We start from the raw sequence: 20,362 nt of genomic DNA on the forward strand, positions 1-20,362 counted from the left end.
AATGTTTTTCTTTATATGCTTCATTTAGAACGATAAACGGTCAAGAGCAGTGAAAGGTAACGGTAGCACATCTCTCATCTATAAAGGTGTAGACCTTCTAGATTATAAGGGCCCAAACAACTACGCATCTGTTGGTCGCTTCCTCTCTCGAAAGATGCTTTCAAAAGAAGAAAGAATAAAGACCTGCTGGTTTGGACAACGTTCAAACGCCATGTACGCAGGTCGCGTAATGGCGAGCGCTGAAGATGAATATTATTTTAAAGGTTGATTTTTTAGTTTTTTATTATTAGGACTGTTTTAGAGTTTTGTTAAAGAAAAGTAATTTGGTTGTTTTAGAGGCTGTCCGACGTTTATGTGGCGATAGCTTGTATGCTTTGCGAAAAGCGAAAGATGCGGCAAACTCTCTAGGAAGACATGAGCGCAGTCGTATGACTGCTGAACATTAGGTCTTTGATTGCGTCTTGGAGAATTATATTTTTCCGATAGCAATTTTTTTTCCTAATTTTTGTGACGTTTCTTAAAGGAATTATCAATCAAATTTTTCTACTTCAAAAGTGTTTTCAGAAAAAATATGTCAATTCTTGACCCTAAAAAATTCAAAGTTTTTCTTCCTGTTGCAAAACAATTAGATCAGCTTTCCCTGAACTGGCGCGAAGTGGCTTTTCTTGACAAACGGCTCACAGAAAAGTGGCTAAATTCATATGATGTTGTGGCTCATTGTGTTTGCCTCGATGACGTAGCAGAACAGAGTAGTAGTAAAGACCTTGAAAACTTCTTGGGAGCAGAATATGGGAAAAGTCTACGGTGGGTTAATTTTAGTAAAGTTGGTTACCTTGGAAGTTTAAATTACACACCGTTGGGTGTGTTTGCTAAATCTGATATAAATTATCGCGATGAGATTCCTGGTCTTATTGGATACCTGGCCGAGATAGAACAAGAGGAAATAATTGAGGGTTTTAACGACTTTTCCATCATTTCGAGCGCAAGAGTTGGTGTAAATTGGATGATGCTAGGCCCAATCTCCTTTATAAATGCGTCCTGCAAACCTAACGTAGCTTATGTTAATGTAAGAAAACTTATGGTGTGTGTGCCTCTAAGGGATATTAAAGCGGGGGAGGAACTAACAGTTTTTTACGGCAAACATTATTTTGGGATGAATAATAAAGAATGTTTATGCCCTTATGCAGATAAGCACGGCGATCCTTTTCCGGAAATACCTCCAAAACGAAAAAAGTTAAACAAAGCGTCATATGAGCCTGTTAAGGAGCCAGAAAGACTAAGTAGACGTGATTTTCCTTGCAGAGCTAGAATGGTTTTTCCTGAATTTGAGGAACCTAAATTGAATGAAAAACTTTTAACTTATGAGCAAATTTTTGGGTCTTTAGAGGTTCCCGATTTGATTGATCCTGAAAAAGCGGTGCCTAGGCTTAATTCAAGTGCCGATGCGCATGCTGTAGAGCCTGCGCAATCGGATAATAATAACGATAACGACTTGACTTTGAATTTAGGTATGGAAAATCCAGGAAATGTAGATTTCACTGAATGTAAATGTTCATCTCCTATTCCCGATAAGAAAAGTAAATTTAGTGACTCGCTTTTGGGCTTTGATAGAACGCCTTCAAATGATATTTTTAATTTAGATTTGTACGAAGGATCGGATATTGCTTACGACAACTTTATGAAAAAATTTGAAGCCATGTGTAACCAACATAAATTATCTCAAGCTGCGCGAAACGATGTTTTGAAGATGTTTGCAACTACTTTGCCTCGTCCTAATAAGGTTTTCGCAGAGTTGCCTGTAAGCAATATGCCCCTTGTAACAGTCAAAGTTTCTGGTGAAAATAAATTTGTGATTGTTGACCTGCTAGCTCAATTTGAACGTATTGTATCTAGAAACGCAGATTATATTCAAAAATCTTGGTCTGCTGGCTGCTCGTGGGAATTCTCAACTGACATTTTTCTGAAAGCTGAAATCCAGCTTGTCTTAAGTACCGATGGAGCTCCTATTTTTAAGTCTTCGAAATTTTCGATATGGCCAGCTGGGTTCAAATTTTTAATTTGCCTCCTGTTTTGCGGTCAAGTTTTTGTAATGAAATGCTGTCGTGTATATTTTTGGAACTAAATAACGTTTGTAATACTCAAGTTGAAATTAGAGGTCTTGGTTTTGTAAAATTTAAAGTAAGGTCAATTGTCTGTGATATGCCTGCTACTGCATATGTTTTGTGTATGAAACAACATATGGGCTACAACAGCTGCCCACACTGCTTTATCAAAGGTTATTATAAAAATAGAAGAATGCTTTTCAAAATTAATAAAGCTTTCATCCTTCGAGAACGAGACACGTTCGAAAATTGCGGAAAATTAGCTGACGAATTAAAAGAGAATGTTCTAGGAATTAAATCTTCGACTCCACTTAATAAAATTCTTTCTTTGCCATGGGATTGCCCTATAGACCCAATGCATCAGGTTTTCTTAGGTACTGGTAAAAAATTGTCAAAAACTTTGTTGAATCTTTTGAAAGGAAACTTAAAGTTAGAAATCGAAAAACAAATTCTGAGCTGCAAGGTCCCCTTTGATTTTTTACATCGTCCAAAAAAAATTGACGAATTAAATTTTTGGAAGGCTCATGACTTCAAATTGTTTTTTTTTCACATAGGTATTCTGGTTTTTCTGCGCTGCGATTCTTTCAGTTCGTACTACACTAGTTTTTGTCGGTTGAGTATTGCTGTCCGATTACTTTCAGATGCATTTTACACTGAAGAAAGTTTAGAAAAATCAGAGGCTCTCATTAAACTCTTTTTTTTCGAATTTTGTAGAACTTTACGGAGAAGACGCGCAATCATTCAATTTCCACACAATGAGGCATTTAGTTGAACAATTTAAAAGAAATGGTCCTCTGTGGCTCTTCTCTGCATTCTGCTTCGAATCAGCTAATCATAGTCTACTTTCAGCCGTCTCAGGAACCATTAAAACTCCTGAAAAAATTGTCGAAAGGTTTTTAAAAAATCAGGTTTCATATGACGAGTTCTTAAGCTCTGAAAGACAACAAAAAATGGCATGTTTAACAAGCTTCACTCGAGTATCCGAAGAAATTTATAATTTTTGTAAGGAACAAAACGTTGAACTTTTGTTTAGCACATACCAAGGTGATAGAAAATTTTGCTCGCTCTCCTACACACGGCTAAATGACAATCTAGGTGAATGTATTGTGATGTTGAAAGATGGTAATTTTGTATTGATTGAATGTTTTGCAAAAAAATCAGGAGAATATTTTGCAATATGTAGAGCTTTTAGAAACGTTGTTGAGATCGACCTCGATATTTTAGGAAATCTGCTATCCGGGTCCTATATTTTTAAACTGAGAAATGCTGGTTCTCTGGACATGATAAGCGTTGAGAAATTGCCGTTCAAAACAATTGTGATAACTAAAAATAAAACGCATCTGGTGAGTGTTATGAGAGAAGGATTTGAGCACAATTAATAAATCTATCCAAAAATGTTTCGTTTTTTTAACCTCCGATCAGCTCAGATTTTAACGTTCGGTGTAGTAACCCGTCTTTTGCAAATTTTTTTATTCTGAAAATGTGACTAGTTGCAATTTTTCTCCGCTAGCCAAGAGCTTGTAGGAACTAAAGATACTGCTCCAGTTTTGTTATTAGGTGTAATCAAGATGTGCACAAGCGTGGCCATTAATCTTTGATTATCTTCAAAAATCAGGTAAAATGTTTTTAATTGGTTTGTTAGTTTTGCGACTTTTGACAAAATTTGACATTTGAATTGTTGCTCCTACTTAACTTTTTGTCTGGTTTTTGCGCTGCTACCACTTTTGCGTTTTGACTGTGCTTAGAAAAATGACTGTTGACATAATTTTTAGCTCAATTCTTATAATTGGAGATTCAAACGTTAGGAGAATTCGAGATGAAATCGTTAACGACCAGCTGTTGGGAGAATTTGACATAACATTTCTGGCGTTTGGAGGATTGCGTTCCAATGAGTTGGGTCAAATGTTCAGTCTAGCGGCTGCGCAATACGATTACGTTATAGTTGCGTGTGGTAACAACGATTTGGCTCCGTTTCGTAACAGACCTGCCGCAAGTCCTCTTGATGTCTGCGCAAATTTAGCTTCATTTGCCAATGTCTTGAAATCAAAGGGAGTCGAGTGTGCTGTTTTTGGAATGGCCAGAAGAGGCGATAGTGAAATAGGAATTGTCCAAGAAACTAATTTTTTACTTCATTCGGCTCTTGGAAACCGCTATGTTCCTTGTAAACTCAAGATAAAACACATGGAAGAAACTGATGATGTTCATTTTAATTTTAACGGCCGACGTGATTTTCTTGCTCTCCTTTTGAGAGTCATTAAAAACCGCTTTGGCCTTTAATTTCTTGAATGTTGAAAGTAGTTACTTGCCATTTCTTGAAGTTTGTAAGTCCATTACTTCTTAAGTTGAATTCATTTTTAACTTGTTATGCCCTGCTTTTTTGAATTTGAGTATCACCTTTTTGGGCTGTCTAATTTTGTGAGCGACCTTATCTATCTCAATATTTTGAAATTTTTTTATATAGTATTCTTCTGAAAAGGGGTTCTTAATTTTATATGATTCAATGCCTCTTGCATGCTTTATCCCGTTTAATTTTTTAATGTTAAGTTATTTTGTTTGTCAATAGTTTCCTTTTGAGATACCTGTAGAGGTATTTCAACATCCTTCCTTGCTAAAGTTGTTGTGATATTGCTGAAATGGGTCGTTTTTTTTCTCGTTTGCTTTTCATTGTCAGTTTTTACATGTTTATGACGTGCTGTGATGAATCATGATGTACTTGAAACAATGTTTTTTGTTTGGTAATTGGCTGTTGTTTTGTTTCTACGGCCTCAGATTTCTACTTTTCCTTTGCTATATCTTAATTGTCACTGTTTCAATGTTTTTGTTGGCTGGTAATTTTGATTAATTTATTGCTTGGTAGTTCTTTGAAATTCACTTTGTTTTTAAAAAGACGCGCTGTGATGAATAATTTTTATAATTTAATTTTGTCTAGTAAAATCAATGTGCTTTTTAATTTGAAAGGGCCATATGATTTTTGCTCCTCTCTTGGTTGTGATTAAAAACCGCTCTGTCGTTTGATTTCTTTGATGTTGAAAGTCATCACTTGTCAGCTCTTGATGTTTAAAAGTCCATGATTTACTAAATTAGTTCTACTTATAGCTTTTTATGCTCTGGCTTTTGAAGATGAGTTTTAACTTTTTGAGCTGTCTTAAATTTAGTGCGAACTTATATAACTCAATTTTTCTGAAACACTTTAAAAAATGAATCTGTTCCTCTTGCTTGATTTATCCCGTTTTGACTTCGAAGCTTAATTTGTTAAGTTGTGCTGTTCACTAGCTTGCTTTTGAGCTACCTGTAGAGGTAGTTCAACTCCTTCTGCTGATTTTTTTTGTATTATTGAGATGGGTTGATTGTTGTCTTTCATTTATTTGTCTGAATTTTTCATGTTAACGACGCGCTGTGATGAATCACTTTGGTCTTGCTAAAACACTGGTTCAAAATTTAGTTTTGGTTTCGGTATTTATTTTGTTTGATTCCTTTCACCTCGGGTTTCTACCTTTACTTTGATATGTTGCAATGTTTTTGTTTTTGCGGGATTTTTTTTCTTTTTAAATGATTGTAGTTCTTTTTAAATCATTTTTCCATGTTTTGGTTGCCGTGACGCGCTGTGATGAATAAACATGTTTCTTTGGTTTCTTGTCGTTCGTTGGTTTCTTGTCGTTGGTTGGTTTCTTGTCGTTCGTTGGTTTTTTATCGTTCGTTGGTTTCTTGTCGTGTTCTTCATCTGAATTTTTCATGTTAATGACGCGCTGTGATGAATCACTATGGTCTTGCTAAAACACTTGACCCTCTGAATTTATGAAATGCGAGATTTTTTGAATATCAATTGAAATTTTTACTTGATTCTTGTCTTTCACTTGGTTTCTTGTCACTTGGTTTCTTGTCACTTGGTTTCTTTTCACTTGGTTTCTTGTCAATTGGTTTCTTGTCACTTGGTTTTTTTGTCACTTGGTTTCTTGTCGTTCGCTGGTTTCCTTGGTTTCTTGTCGTTCGCTGGTTTCCTGTCGTTCGTTGAATTCTTGTCGTGCGTTGGTTTTTGTCGTTCGTTGGTTTTTTGTGGTTCGTTGGTTCCTTTTTCGTTGTTTTGTAATCTCTTTAGCCTTTGTTGTTAGGGTTGTTTGGAACTGAATGTTTGATTTGATCTCTCAAATTTGTTTTCTGCGGATGCTAATGATGCCTTTTGTATAGTTTTCTCATCTGATGTTGGGATTTTTTTTATTTTTTGATTTGTCCTTCAAAATTGTTGTCTTGTTCCTTTAGTTTTTGATGTTCCCTTTGTTCGTGCTGAAGTGTGATTTCTCTTTGATCTGTTTTAGTGCTGATAGTATTTTAATTTAATTCTGAGCGCGTCATTAACTTTTTTATTGTTTCGACTAGCATCACTTGAGTTCTCAACTAGTCTTAATTGTTGGCTCGTTCTAGTTTTGTTGTGCCACGCTGGAGTTGTCAAATCATTAATGCTTTTTGTTTTCTATCTCGTTCGTAATTTGCTTTTGAGTCTTTGTTTTTGCGTTTTCTTGTCTGAATTTGTTCATTGCAATCAAATATCTGTTCTGAGCGCGTCACAATTTTCTGTTACTTTTCTTGGATATTTGCTTACATTGTGTCATTTTGATTCTTTTGATGATTATTTAATTTTTTTTTCTTCATTTTTTAACCTTAACGACAGAGAAGTGCGGTGATGAATTTAAATTTCTGAGCACTGTCTTTCAAATGGCTTCTTTCTCACTTTTTTTCCTTTGAAAATTGGTCTATTTCGTCAGGTCGAGGAGTTGTCCAAATTGATCCAAACTGGGTATGGAGTATCCCCTGTGTACCTAGAGTCAAAAGCAAACAGAATTTTTGTATACCATTCTAATTAGCTACGATTCGAATTAGCTGCGATTAAAGAATTTTGAAAACAGGCCTTTTTCATCGGGTCAAGGAGTTGTTCAAATCAAAACAAACTCGGTATGGAGTATGCCATGGGTAACTAGAGTGTAAAAAGAAAAGAGTTTTTGCTATAGCTTGCCTAGGAAAAAAGTTAGGTTTTCATACGTAAATTTCCGATTAATTCGAATAAGTTGCGATTAAAGAATTTTAAAAATAGGCTTTTTTCATCGGGTCAAGGAGTTGTTCAAATCAAACCAAACTCGGTATAGAGTATACCATGGGTACCTAGAGTTTAAAACGAAAAGATTTTTTGCTATAGCTTGCCTAGGCAAAAAGTTAGGTTTTCATGCGTAAATTTCCGATTAGTTCGAGTAAGTTGCGATTAAAGAATTTTAAAAATAGGCCTTTTTCATCGGGTCAAGGAGTTGTTCAAATCAAACCAAACTCGGTATGGAGTATACCATGGTTACCTAGAGTGTAAAACGAAAAGAATTTTTGCTATAGCTTGCCTAGGAAAAAAGTTAGTTTTTCGTACGGAAATTTGGGACTATTTCAAATAAGTAATTTTAAAAATAAGTGTTTTTGATAAGGTCATAGAGCTGTTCAAAGTGAACCAAACTCGGTATGGAATATCCTATGTGTATTTAGAGTGTAAAACAAAAAAAATTTTCCTATAGCTTGCCTAGGAAAAAAGTTAGCTTTCCAAACGGAATTTTGCCTTATTTCGAATAAATAATTTTGAAAATAGGTCTTTTTCAAATAGCCAAAAATTGATCCGGATCTAACTAAACTCGGTATGGAGTATTCCCTGTATATGTAGGGTCTGAAACAAAAAGAATTTTTGCTATAGCTTGCCTAGAAAAAAGTTGGCTTTTCATACGTAAATTTGCTATTATTTCAAATTAATAATTTAAAAAATAGGTCTTTTTGATCGGGTCAAGGAGTTGCCCAAATCAAACCAAACTCGGTATGGAGTATCCCCAGTGTACCTAGAGTCTAAAACGAAAACAATTTTTGCTATAGCTTGCCTAGGAAAAAAGTTAGTTTTTCGTACGTTAATTTCCGATTAATTCGAAAAATTAATTTTGAATAATTTTCAAAAATAGGCCTTTTTCATCGGGTCAAGGAGTTGTCCAAATCAAACCAAACTCGGTATGGAATGTGCCACGGGTACCTGGAGCGTAAAACAAAAAGAATTTTTGGTATAGCTTGCCTAGGAAAGAAGTTAGTTTTCCATACGGAAATTTGCAAATTTCGCAAATAACGAATTTCAAAAATAGGTCTTTTTGATCGGGTCAAGGAGTTGCCCAAATCAAACCAAACTCGGTATGGAGTATCCCCAGTGTACCTAAAGTCTAAAACAAAAAGAATTTTTGCTATAGCTTGCCTAGGAAAAAAGTTAGTTCTTCGTACGTTAATTTCCGATTAATTCGAATAAATAATTTTGAATAATTTTCAAAAATAGGCCTTTTTCATCGGGTCAAGGAGTTGTCCAAATCAAACCAAACTCGGTATGGAATGTGCCACGGGTACCTGGAGCGTAAAACAAAAAGAATTTTTGGTATAGCTTGCCTAGGAAAGAAGTTAGTTTTCCATACGGAAATTTGCGAATTTCGCAAATAACGAATTTCAAAAATAGGTCTTTTTGACCGGGTCAAGGAGTTGTCCAAATCAAACCAAACTCGGTATGGAGTATCCCCAGTGTACCTAGAGTCTAAAACAAAAAGAATTTTTGGTATAGCTTGCATAGGAAAGAAGTTAGTTTTCCATACGGAAATTTGCGAATTTCCCAAATAACGAATTTCAAAAATAGGTCTTTTTGATAGGGTCAAGGAGTTGTCCAAATCAAACCAAACTCGGTATGGAGTGTTCCACGGGTACCTGGAGCGTAAAACAAAAAGAATTTTTGGTATAGCTTGCCTAGGAAAGAAGTTAGTTTTCCATACGGAAATTTGCGAATTTCGCAAATAACGAATTTCAAAAATAGGTCTTTTTGACCGGGTCAAGGAGTTGTCCAAATCAAACCAAACTCGGAATGGAGTATCCCCAGTGTACCTAGAGTCTAAAACAAAAAGAATTTTTGGTATAGCTTGCCTAGGAAAGAAGTTAGTTTTCCATACCCAAATTTGCGAATTTCGCAAATAACGAATTTCAAAAATAGGTCTTTTTGACCGGGTCAAGGAGTTGTCCAAATCAAACCAAACTCGGTATGGAGTATCCCCAGTGTACCTAGAATCTAAAACAAAAAGAATTTTTGGTATAGCTTGCCCAGGAAAGAAGTTAGTTTTCCATACGGAAATTTGCGAATTTCGCAAATAACAAATTTCAAAAACAGGTCTTTTTGATAGGGTCAAGGAGTTGTCCAAATCAAACCAAACTCGTTATGGAGTATCCCCAGTGTACCTAGAGTCTAAAACAAAAAGAATTTTTGCTATAGTTTGCCTAGGAAAAAAGTTAGTTTTTCGTACGTTAATTTCCGATTAATTCGAATAATTAATTTTGAATATTTTTCAAAAATAGGCCTTTTTCATCGGGTCAAGGAGTTGTTTCAAAGCGACCTTACGGTTATACTAGACTACTAATACCCATTAGGTTGTCATACGTTGGTATTTTTTAGCCTCTTTGGTCTTGAAAAAAAAGTTGTAAGACTTTTGGGTTTTTTTCTCGAAATCGCCAAACCTGTTTTAAAATATAGTTGTCTTCAATTCGGTCAAGGAGTTGTTTTGAAGCGACCATACGGTTATACTAGACTACTAGTACCCATTAGGTTGTCAGACGTTGGTATTTTTTAGCATCGTTGGTCTTGAAAAAAAGTTGTAAGACTTTTGGGTTTTTTCTCGAAATCGCCAAAACTGTTTTAAAATATAGTTGTTTTCATTTCGGTCAAGGAGTTGTTTTGAAGCAACCATACGGTTTTTCTAGACTACTAGTACCCATTAGGTTGTCAGACGTTGGTATTTTTTAGCCTCGTTGGTCTTGAAAAAAAGTTGTAAGACTTCTGGATTTTTTTCTCGAAATCGCCAAAACTGTTTTAAAATATAGTTGTTTTCATTTCGGTCAAGGAGTTGTTTTGAAGCAACCATGCGGTTTTACTAGACTACTAGTACCCATTGGGTTGTCAGACGTTGGTATTTTTTAGCCTCGTTGGTCTTGAAAAAAAGTTGTAAGACTTCTGGTTTTTTTCTCGAAATCGACAAAACTGTTTTAAAATATAGTTGTTTTCAGTTCGGTCAAGGAGTTGTTTTGAAGCGACCATACGGTTATACTAGACTACTAGTACCCATTAGGTTGTCAGACGTTGGTATTTTTTAGCCTCGTTGGTCTTGAAAAAAAGTTGTAAGACTTCTGGGTTTTTTTCTCGAAATCGCCAAAACTGTTTTAAAATATAGTTGTTTTCAGTTCGGTCAAGGAGTTGTTTTGAAGCAACCATACGGTTATACTAGACTACTAGTACCCATTAGGTTGTCAGACGTTGGTAGTTTTTAGCATCGTTGGTCTTGAAAAAAAGTTGTAAGACTTTTGGGTTTTTTTTCTCGAAATCGCCAAAAGTGTTCTAAAAAATATTGCTTAGTTTCGCCCCCTTCCTTTCTAGCGACTCATTTAATCAAAGTGCTTTAGTTTATTATTGTTTTAGCTTCTTTATGATGTATATTGATGTGTAGTTTTGTCTCAGATATTTGTTAGAAAAAAGAGCCAAAAATAACTGGTACCCTTTTTAGAAATCCTATAAAAAATCTCGAAATCGATTTATAGGTTTCTAATTGGTACACATAGTTACTGAGCTCACGAACCTTGCTTGCTGAGACAATGTTTTATGTGTTATATGTTGTTTAAGCCCCTTATGGGCATTTTGAAGTATGTTTGGGGGTCATTTTTTACGTTTTAGAAAGCTTTTTATAGCTATGTTGGTCTTGCAAGAGCGTTGTTTTTCTGTCTGGAAGCTTTCTGGAGCGACGGATGCCTGGCAAGAGTCTTACAAAGTCAACGGTTATCTGGTAAGAATCTTATAAGAACAACGGTTATCTGCTAAGAATCTTGCAAGATTAACGGTTATCTTGTAAGAGTCTTGTAAGAGCCCTTACAAGATGATGCATAATCATACCAGAGTCTTACAAGAGTCTTGCAAGATCTTAGCAGATAACCGTCCCAATTTGACTAGGGAAGGTTTCTGCGCCGAAGGTTCAGAAAATTCAGCACATTTCAGCGCAATTCTTACATAATTTTTGGATAACTTCTCGACATGGGAATATTGGGAATTTCAAATTTGCTTTTTCAGATAATCTGGAAAGACCCTGGTATATATTCTACACGATTATATAGCACCCCAAATAAGATAGAAAAGCATTGATTTGGGGGATAAAGCTTTTAAACGACCTTTTAACCCGATATCATTTTCATCTTTCTTTCTACGCTGAAAATATGGATTATTGCAATATTTCACCGAATTCAACGCAAATCTTACATTTGATTGGCTTTAGCGCTCACGACGTGACGGCATCCCTTTAAGGGTCGAAAATTGATCAAAATTAGAACCTGGTGAAATCCCTCCGGTTTGTCCCAGGCGATATCGATGGAGTTTGAGGTAACATTTTCAGTGGAAGAGACCGCAGGTGGAACTGGGTAAGTGGAATCGGTGAAATTGTATCTTCTATGAACAGGATTCTCTCCCTCACTCTCAACAGACATCTCAACTGTGTAGAGGTCACCCGGGTCAAGGTCACCAAACATGAACTGATTTTGTAGCCTAGGAAAGTTTTGCAGCACTCCTTCAATGTTCCAAATAATGGATAGCTAATACCAGTAATTGCAATAGTGAGAAAGAATTCTGGGAAAGTTTCATTTTCAGTAGAGTACCGTACCCGGACATAGCTCCCCGTGGGATCTTTTCAACAATCGCCCCCTTTTCTGCAAATGGGGGGCTATTCTTGAATAGAATTTAAGCGAGCAATTTATTAACCAATCAGAGATTACTTATAACTTTCCACGCATGCGTTTACTATGTCAAACCGAATAGAAAAAAATAAGTCTTGCAATGGCAACTAGTCGAATTGAAATACAAAGAAAAAATTTCCGACTAGCTGGCGTATCGGTGGGCGCGCTTTGCGCTCGTCGCTGCTTCGCCGCGATACCTGATTCGCGCTTTTCGGATTACATCCCACAGCGCATGAGAGGCATGACCTTGAACAGCGGTCCCCAATTGCGCTTCAACTGATGTTCGGCTATCTAAACTGTAGGCCAAGTAACATTGCAGCCAGTATAGCAAAGATAGGGGGGCGGTTCTCTTTATCCCTCCCCGTGTAATTCAGTACTGAATCATCGTCTGGTTCAAGTTCGTGTCTGTTCAGTCTGTTTCTATTCTGGTTCGCTTTCCAATCAAGTCAAAATAGAGCACGAACAGGGTAACTTTCCAGACTGACTTATTTACTCTGAATTCTGGCCCGTTTTTACTCTGATAACAACAAAATTACAGACTGTGTTGACCATTAACAGATTAAAAGGTGGAGTTTTTTAGTCAAACTAAGACTGTTCTGTCCAGAGAAACTGCCCAGAGAAAAACATCTTTTCAAAAAGAAAGAATGATCATTTTTTTGATCCACGGTGCACATGGAACAACATTTTGTTGGACTTCCCAAACACAAAAAAAATTAAATAAGCAGTTATCCGTTATTAGTATCTGTCCCTTTTGAGCCGAAATATTAAAAAACGTCCCAGACTAAAAAAGGCATTATAGAAGGATTAAAATCTAAATGTTAAAGAACTATCTGTCACAACTGACTGAATTTTAAGAATAAAGTTTACAAGGAGGCTTCATGTTGTGCGTTTGCACATACGGTTCCGATCCCGCCCATCTACATTTTCACTTATTTATCTAAGACGGCGATAAAAATCAAATAATCAAAGATATTAATTACGACAAAAACTTCTTGTCCTTTTTTGAAAACTATTAATAAGCAGATCAAAATGGCATCAGATAAAAGCTATATTTAAACAAAAACCTGTACCTCATCGGAAAAAGGATGAACTTTTGCTCAATGCGACCTGGTAACAAGTCGGCATGAAAAAAGCAAAAGGGCAAAGTTCAAGAAAAAACGTTGCTTTTGCTGAAAAAATTAATGTCAAACTTTTTGCAAACATTATGTATCAACTGAACTCACTTAGGAAGTCCCTCCGTGTGTAATTCAGTACTGAGTCATAATCTGATTCAAACTCGTGTCTGTTCAGTTTCTTTCTATTCTGATTCGTTTTGTGATCAAGTTAGAATTGAACATGAACACGGTAACTCTCTGGAGTTACTTTTTTACTCTGATTTCTGGCCCGTTTTTACTCTGATAACAACAAACCAACAAAATAACAGACTGTGTTGAACATTAACATAGTCGGAGTTTTTTTAGTTCTGATTTAAATACACTCATAATTTAAATGCAGCCCGTTTTCACCTATACCATTTCGGTGTGAGATAGAAATTAGAATTTGAGTACCCCACTTAAATCACGTGATCAATGAAACAATTATCTCATAACAGTAGAACAAAAAGTGTTCTGTCTACTGCGCATAGAAAAACAGGTTTCCTAAAGAAAGCTTGATCAATTTTTTGATCCACGGTGCACATGAAACAACATTTTGTTGGACTTCACAAACACAAAAAAAAGTTAAATCAACAGTTATCCGTTATTAACATCTGTCTCTTTTGAGCCGAAATATTAAAAAAAATCCCAAACTAAAAAAAGGCTTTATAGAAGGAATAAAATCTAAATGTTAAAAAACGTTCTGTCACATCTGATTGAATTTTAAGAATAGAGTTTACAAGAAGGCCTGATCATGTGCGTTTGCACTTAAGGTTCCGACCCCGCCCATCTACCCTTTTAACTTATTTGTCTAAGACGGCCATAAAAATCAAATAATTAAAAATATTAATTAGGACAAAAACTACTTGTCCTTTTTTCAAAACTATTAATAAGCAGATCAAAAGGGCACCAGATAAAACCTATATTTAAACATAAACCTGTACCTCATGGGAAAAAGTATGAACTTTTGCTCAATGCGACCTGGTAACAAGTCGGCATGAAAAAAGCAAAAGGGCAAAGTTCAAGAAAAAACGTTGTTTTTGCTGAAAAAATTAATGTGAAACATTTTACAAACGTTATGTGTCAACTGAACTCACTGAGGAAGTCCCTCCGTGTGTAATTCAGTACTGAATCATAATCTGATTCAAACTCGTGTCTGTTCACTCTTTTTTCTATTCTGATTTGTTTTGTCATCATGTTAAAATAGAACATGAAGAGGGTAACTTCCGGAATTACTTTTTAACTCTGAATTCTGGCCCCTTTTTACTCTGATAACAGCAAATTTACAGACTGTGTTGACCATTAACGGACTAAAAGTCGCAGTTTTTTAGTTCTGATTTAAATACACTCATAATTTAAATGAAGCCCGTTTTCACCTATACCATTTCGATGTGAGATAGAAATTAGATTTTGAGTGACGCGCTAATATCACGTGATCATTGAAACAAATATCTCATAACAGTTGAACAAAGAGTATTCCGTGAACTGCGCAGGGAAAAACAGTTTTCCAAAATAAAGCATAATCAATTTTTTGATCCACGGTGCACATGGAACAACGTTTTGTTGGACTTTGCAAAAAAAACAAAAAATTAATAAACAGTTATCCGTCATTAGCATCTGTCCCTTTTGAGCCAAAATGTTAAAAAAAGACCCACACTAAAAAAAGCATTATAGAAGGAATAACATCTAAATATTAAAGAACTATCTCTCACAACTGATTGAATTTTAAGACTAGAGTTCACAAGGAGGCTTGATAATGTTGCGTTTGCACTTAATGTTGTGACACCGCCCATCTACATTTTTCACTTATTTACCTAAGACGGCAAAAAAAATCAAATAATTTTATGATATTAATTACGACAAAAACTTGTTTTCTTTTTTAAAAAAAATTTAAATAACCAAATCAAAACGGCATCTGAGAAAACCTATTCCTAAACAAAAACCTGTACTTTATTGGAAAAGTATGAATTTTTGCTCAATCCGACCTGCTGACAGGTCGGCATGAAAAAAGCAAAAGTTGCAAAGATCGGGAAAAAACATTGCTTTTGCTTAAAAAATTAATGTCAAACTTTTTTATTACAAACATTATGTATCAACTGAACTCACTGAAGTCCCTCCGTAGTTCAGTGCTGAGTCACAATCTGATTCAAACTCGTGTCTTTTCAGTCTTTTTCGATTCTGATTTGTTTCGTGATCATGTTAAAATAGAACATGAACTCGGTTACTTTCCGGATTGACTTTTTTACTCTGAATTCCGGCCCGTTTTTGCTCTGATAACAACAAAATTACAGACTTTAATGACCATTAACAGAGTAAAAGTGTCGGAGTTTTTTTAAATCTGATTTAAATACACTCATAATTTAAATGCAGCCCGTTTTCACCTATACCATTTTGGTGTGAGATAGAAATTAGATTTTGAGTACCGCACTTTTATCACGTGATCAATGGAAAAATTATCTCATAACAGTAGAACGAAAAGTGTTCTGTCAACTGCGCATAGAAAAACAGGTTTCCTAAAGAAAGCATGATCAATTATTTGATCCACCGTGCGTGCACATGGAAAAACTTTTTGTTGGACTTTGCAAAAAACAAAAAACCAATGAACCGTTATCCTTTATTAGTATCTGTTCCTTTTCAGCCGAAATATTAAAAAAAGTCACAGAATAAAAAAGGCATTATAGACGAAATAACATCTAAATGTTAAAGAAATATCTGTCACAAGTGATTGAAATCACAAGGAGGCTTGATAAATTGCGTTTGCACTTAAGATTCCGACCCCGCTCATCTACAGTTTTCACCTATTTATCTAAGACGGCAAAAAAATCAAATAATTAAAGTTATTAATTATTACAAAAACTTAAAAAATCAAAAGGGCATCAGATGAAACATATTTTTAAACAAAAACCTTTACCTCATTGGAAAAAGTGTGAAGTTTTACTAAATGCGACCTGGTAACAAGTTGGCATGAAAAACGCAAAGGTCAAAGTTCAAAAAAAACGTTACTTTTGCTGACAAAATTAATGTCAAACTTTTCGCAAACATTATGTATCAACTCACTGACGAAGTCTCTCCGTGTGTAATTCATTACTGAATCATAATCTGACTCAAACTCGTGTCTGTTCAGTCTTGTGCTATTCTGATTTGTTTTAAGATCATTTTAAAATAGAACATGAACAGGATAAATTTCCGGAGTGACTTCATTACTCCAAATTCTGGCCCGTTTTTGCTCTGATAACAACAAAGTTATAGGCTGTTTTGACCATTAACAGACTAAAATTCGGAGTTTTTTAGCTCTGATTTATATACACACATAATTTAAATGCAGCCCGTTTTCACCTATGCCATTTTGGTGTGAGATAGAAATTAGATTTTGAGTACCCCACTGAAATCACTTGATCAATGAAACAATTATCTCATAACAGTAGAACAAAGTGTGCTATGTCAACTGCGGAGAGAAAAACATGCTTCCTAAAGAAAACATGATCAGTTTTTTTATCCACGGTGGACATAGAACAATATTTTGTTGGACTTTGCAAACACAAAAAAAAATAAATAAACAGTTATCCATTATTAGTATCAGTCCCTTTTGAGCCGAAATATTAAAAAAAGACCCGCACTAAAAAAAGTATTATAGAAGGAATATCATCTAAATATTAAAGAACTATCTCTCACAACTGATTGAAATTTAAGACTAGAGTTTATAAGGAGGCTTGATATTGTGCGTTTGCACTTAAGGTTCCGACCCCACCCATCTACCCTTTTAACTTATTTGTCTAAGACGGCCATAAAAATCAAATAATTAAAAATATTAGTTAGAACAAAAACTACTTGTCCTTTTTTCAAAACTATTAATAAGCAGATCAAAAAGGCATCAGATAAAACCTATATTTGGACAAAAACCTGTACCTCGTGGGAAAAAGTATGAACTTTTGCTCAATGCGACCTGGTAACAAGTCGGCATGAAAAAAGCAAAAGGGCGAAGTTCAAGAAAAAACGTTGTTTTTGCTGAAAAAATTAATGTCAAACTTTTTGCAAACATTATGTATCAACTGAACTCACTGAGGAAGTCCCTCCGTGTGTAATTTAGTACTGAGTCATAATCTGATTCAAACTCGTGTCTGTTCAGTTTCTTTCTATTCTGATTCGTTTTGTGATTAAGTTAAAATAGAACATGAACACGCTAACTCTCCGGAGTGACATTTTTACTCTGATTTCTGGCCCGTTTTTACTCTGATAACAACAAAATTAAATACTTATAGAAGGAACAACATCTAAAGGTCAAAGAACTATCTCTCACAGCTGATTGAATTTTAAGAATAGAGTTTACAAGGAGGCTTGGTAATGTGCGTTTGCACTTAATATTCCGACCCCGCCCACCTACATTTTTCATTTAATAATCTAAGAGGGCGGTAAAAATCAAATAATAAAAACATTAGTTACCACAAAAACTTGTTGTCCATTTTAAAAAAAAATGTTAATAAGCAAATCAACATAGCATCCGATAAAAGTTTTACTAAAACATAAACGTGTACCTCATTGGAAAATTTATGGACTGTTGCTCAATGCGAGCTTGCAACAGTACGGCAAGAAAAGAGCAAAAGGGCAAAAAAAGGAATTAATGTAAAGAAAGGAAACAATTAATGTCACAATTTTTACAAAACATTATGTATCAACTGAACTCACTAAGGGACTAACCTGTACTTCCAACGAAAGTGTTTGCGATCCTTCATTGTCCAGAATTTTTCATACGATCATAAAAAGAACGAGAAAAACAGCCAAAACAAATTCAAACTTTGCAAAAAGACTGTGCCCCAGCCAATTAAACATTCAGTTGTTCACCGAGAAAACTGAAAAAACTTTTTGTGGGTTTTTTTTAATGGCAACAGGACCGCCGGTTATTTTGATACTGTGAAAATTAATCAGAAACCTTAAAAAAGATGAGCAAAGATGCAAAAATCACGGTTAGTTTTCGAAAAATCGTAGTACCAAGAACAAACACCATTTGATGAAAATAAATCGGTTATGTAAAGCAAATTTAAGTTCACTGGAAAAAAATTGTGGCTTCACCATAGAGATACCAAGCTACAAATAAACAGAAACAAGATTGGCAAAGATAAGAAAACCAATGTCTTTTTAAAAGTTAATTGTTTCCAACAGAAAAAATAGAAAAATTACAATGAAACCTCTTTGAAACCTGATTTTCCTTTATATTAGTGAGACTGAGTCATTGGACAATGAAATAACAAAAAAACAGGCAGAACTAAAAAGTTCACAAACAATGCAAAGCCAAAATGTTGAAGCCTTTAAATTTTTATGATAATAACCTTGAGAAAATTAAACCTTCACTCGAGTCTCCTTTGAACATCATGAAGTCTTTTTTTTGAAAATGGCTATCTCAAAACGACAGCAAAAAAGAACAAAAACATTTTTTCTAAGGCTCACAAAATTTTTCTGAAACCAAAATTTCTAAGCCCTAAAGACATCAGTCAAATTTTTTGACTAAGAGATAAATTAATGTTTGGTTCAAAAAATATATATCTCAATTTTGAGACCGAATAGCAAAAATGATACGAAATTGTAAAGATGAAAAACTGACGACAACCAAACTAATCTGAAAATTTGAACAAAACCTTTAATTTCTTGAAAAGTTTTTAATTGAAAGTCAACAGAACCATTAGCTATATATTGATATCAATATTAATTTCATTTATTAATTCATTATTGGCCATTGAGATTTTTGATTACCCAATAAATGACATAAGACATCAAAAAATAAAAACAAATACAAAACAAGAATAGGAAAATACTCTGCCAAATGCTCCAAGAGAACGGTGTCGCTGCCCTTAAAACCATAAGTTTTGAAAAAACTAAATTAGTTCAATTGCGTATTCTGATCGATTGTAGCTGTTGGATATTTCATAACGGTGACAGATTACTAAGAAACAAAATATGACAGCAGAAACGGTCAATTTGGCATAAAAATCAGAAAGCTTTGTACGAAAACTCGTAGTACCAAAACCAAGAACTCCGAACTTAAAAGAAACCGCCCAAAAAGATCAGTTTTTCTCTTACATAAGAAAGAGAAAGTTTGACCTGTATTTAATGAGAGCTTGCAAAAATTTGATAGAATTATGATAAAAAAAACGATAAGTTCAAAAAATCACTGAAGTTTTCTTAAGTTGAAAATATTCAATTTCATAAGAGACATTGGATAACAACCGAATACTTTTGAAGGGTTCGCTTACACCTCCTGAAAGAGCCATTTGCATTTTTTAGTGGTTGGGCTAAGTAGTCAGACTGCAAAAAGACAAAGAGTTGAAAGCAAAACATGAATTCGTCAAAGCCATAAGAAACATGAGTTTTTCTCCGTAAACAAACTATATCTACATTCAACTTCATTTTCATTTAATTGGGAAGAAAAATAATTGAACCTTGAAAAGAATTTTCTTTCAGTAATCAACATTAGAAAACAGTACAAGCAAAATAACTTGAAAAAAGGCAACGCCCAAAAAAAAATTAAAAAATTTCTGGTTGTAAGAATTACTGATTTTGCCTATCACAGATTTTGACACGCACCTGAAAACCAAAGAATACTTCCAATTTTTATCGAATGAGAACATTTGCTAAGTGAATTAATAAAAAATAAAAAATGATGCTTTTTGTATACTATTGATTTAAATTTGCAAAACCCGACCCCGCCCGACTACCCTTTTAACCCGCGGTTCCGACCCCGCCCATCTACCCTTTTAACTTATTTGTCTAAGACGGCCATAAAAATCAAATAATTAAAAATATTAATTAGGACAAAAACTACTTGTCCTTTTTTCAAAACTATTAATAAGCAGATCAAAAGGGCACCAGATAAAACCTATATTTAAACATAAACCTGTACCTCATGGGAAAAAGTATGAACTTTTGCTCAATGCGACCTGGTAACAAGTCGGCATGAAAAAAGCAAAAGGGCAAAGTTCAAGAAAAAACGTTGTTTTTGCTGAAAAAATTAATGTGAAACATTTTACAAACGTTATGTGTCAACTGAACTCACTGAGGAAGTCCCTCCGTGTGTAATTCAGTACTGAATCATAATCTGATTCAAACTCGTGTCTGTTCACTCTTTTTTCTATTCTGATTTGTTTTGTCATCATGTTAAAATAGAACATGAAGAGGGTAACTTCCGGAATTACTTTTTAACTCTGAATTCTGGCCCCTTTTTACTCTGATAACAGCAAATTTACAGACTGTGTTGACCATTAACGGACTAAAAGTCGCAGTTTTTTAGTTCTGATTTAAATACACTCATAATTTAAATGAAGCCCGTTTTCACCT

The 20,362-nt window shown here is 34.7% G+C and overlaps 1 protein-coding gene across 1 annotated transcript in view; it reads right to left on the minus strand.

Moving 5' to 3' along the window:
- LOC142352075 (uncharacterized) overlaps positions 1-20,362 on the minus strand; it is a 182,777-nt gene that overhangs the window by 105,965 nt on the left and 56,450 nt on the right. Inside the window, exon 12 of the mRNA XM_075404432.1 lies at positions 11,505-11,715. Within this exon, the coding sequence (XP_075260547.1) occupies positions 11,505-11,715 (211 nt within the window). The remainder of the gene's footprint in view (positions 1-11,504; positions 11,716-20,362) is intronic.

This window comes from Convolutriloba macropyga, chromosome 13 (genome assembly GCF_964194025.1).
Source record: "Convolutriloba macropyga chromosome 13, txConMacr16.3, whole genome shotgun sequence".
NCBI classification, from domain to species: Eukaryota; Metazoa; Xenacoelomorpha; order Acoela; family Convolutidae; genus Convolutriloba; species Convolutriloba macropyga.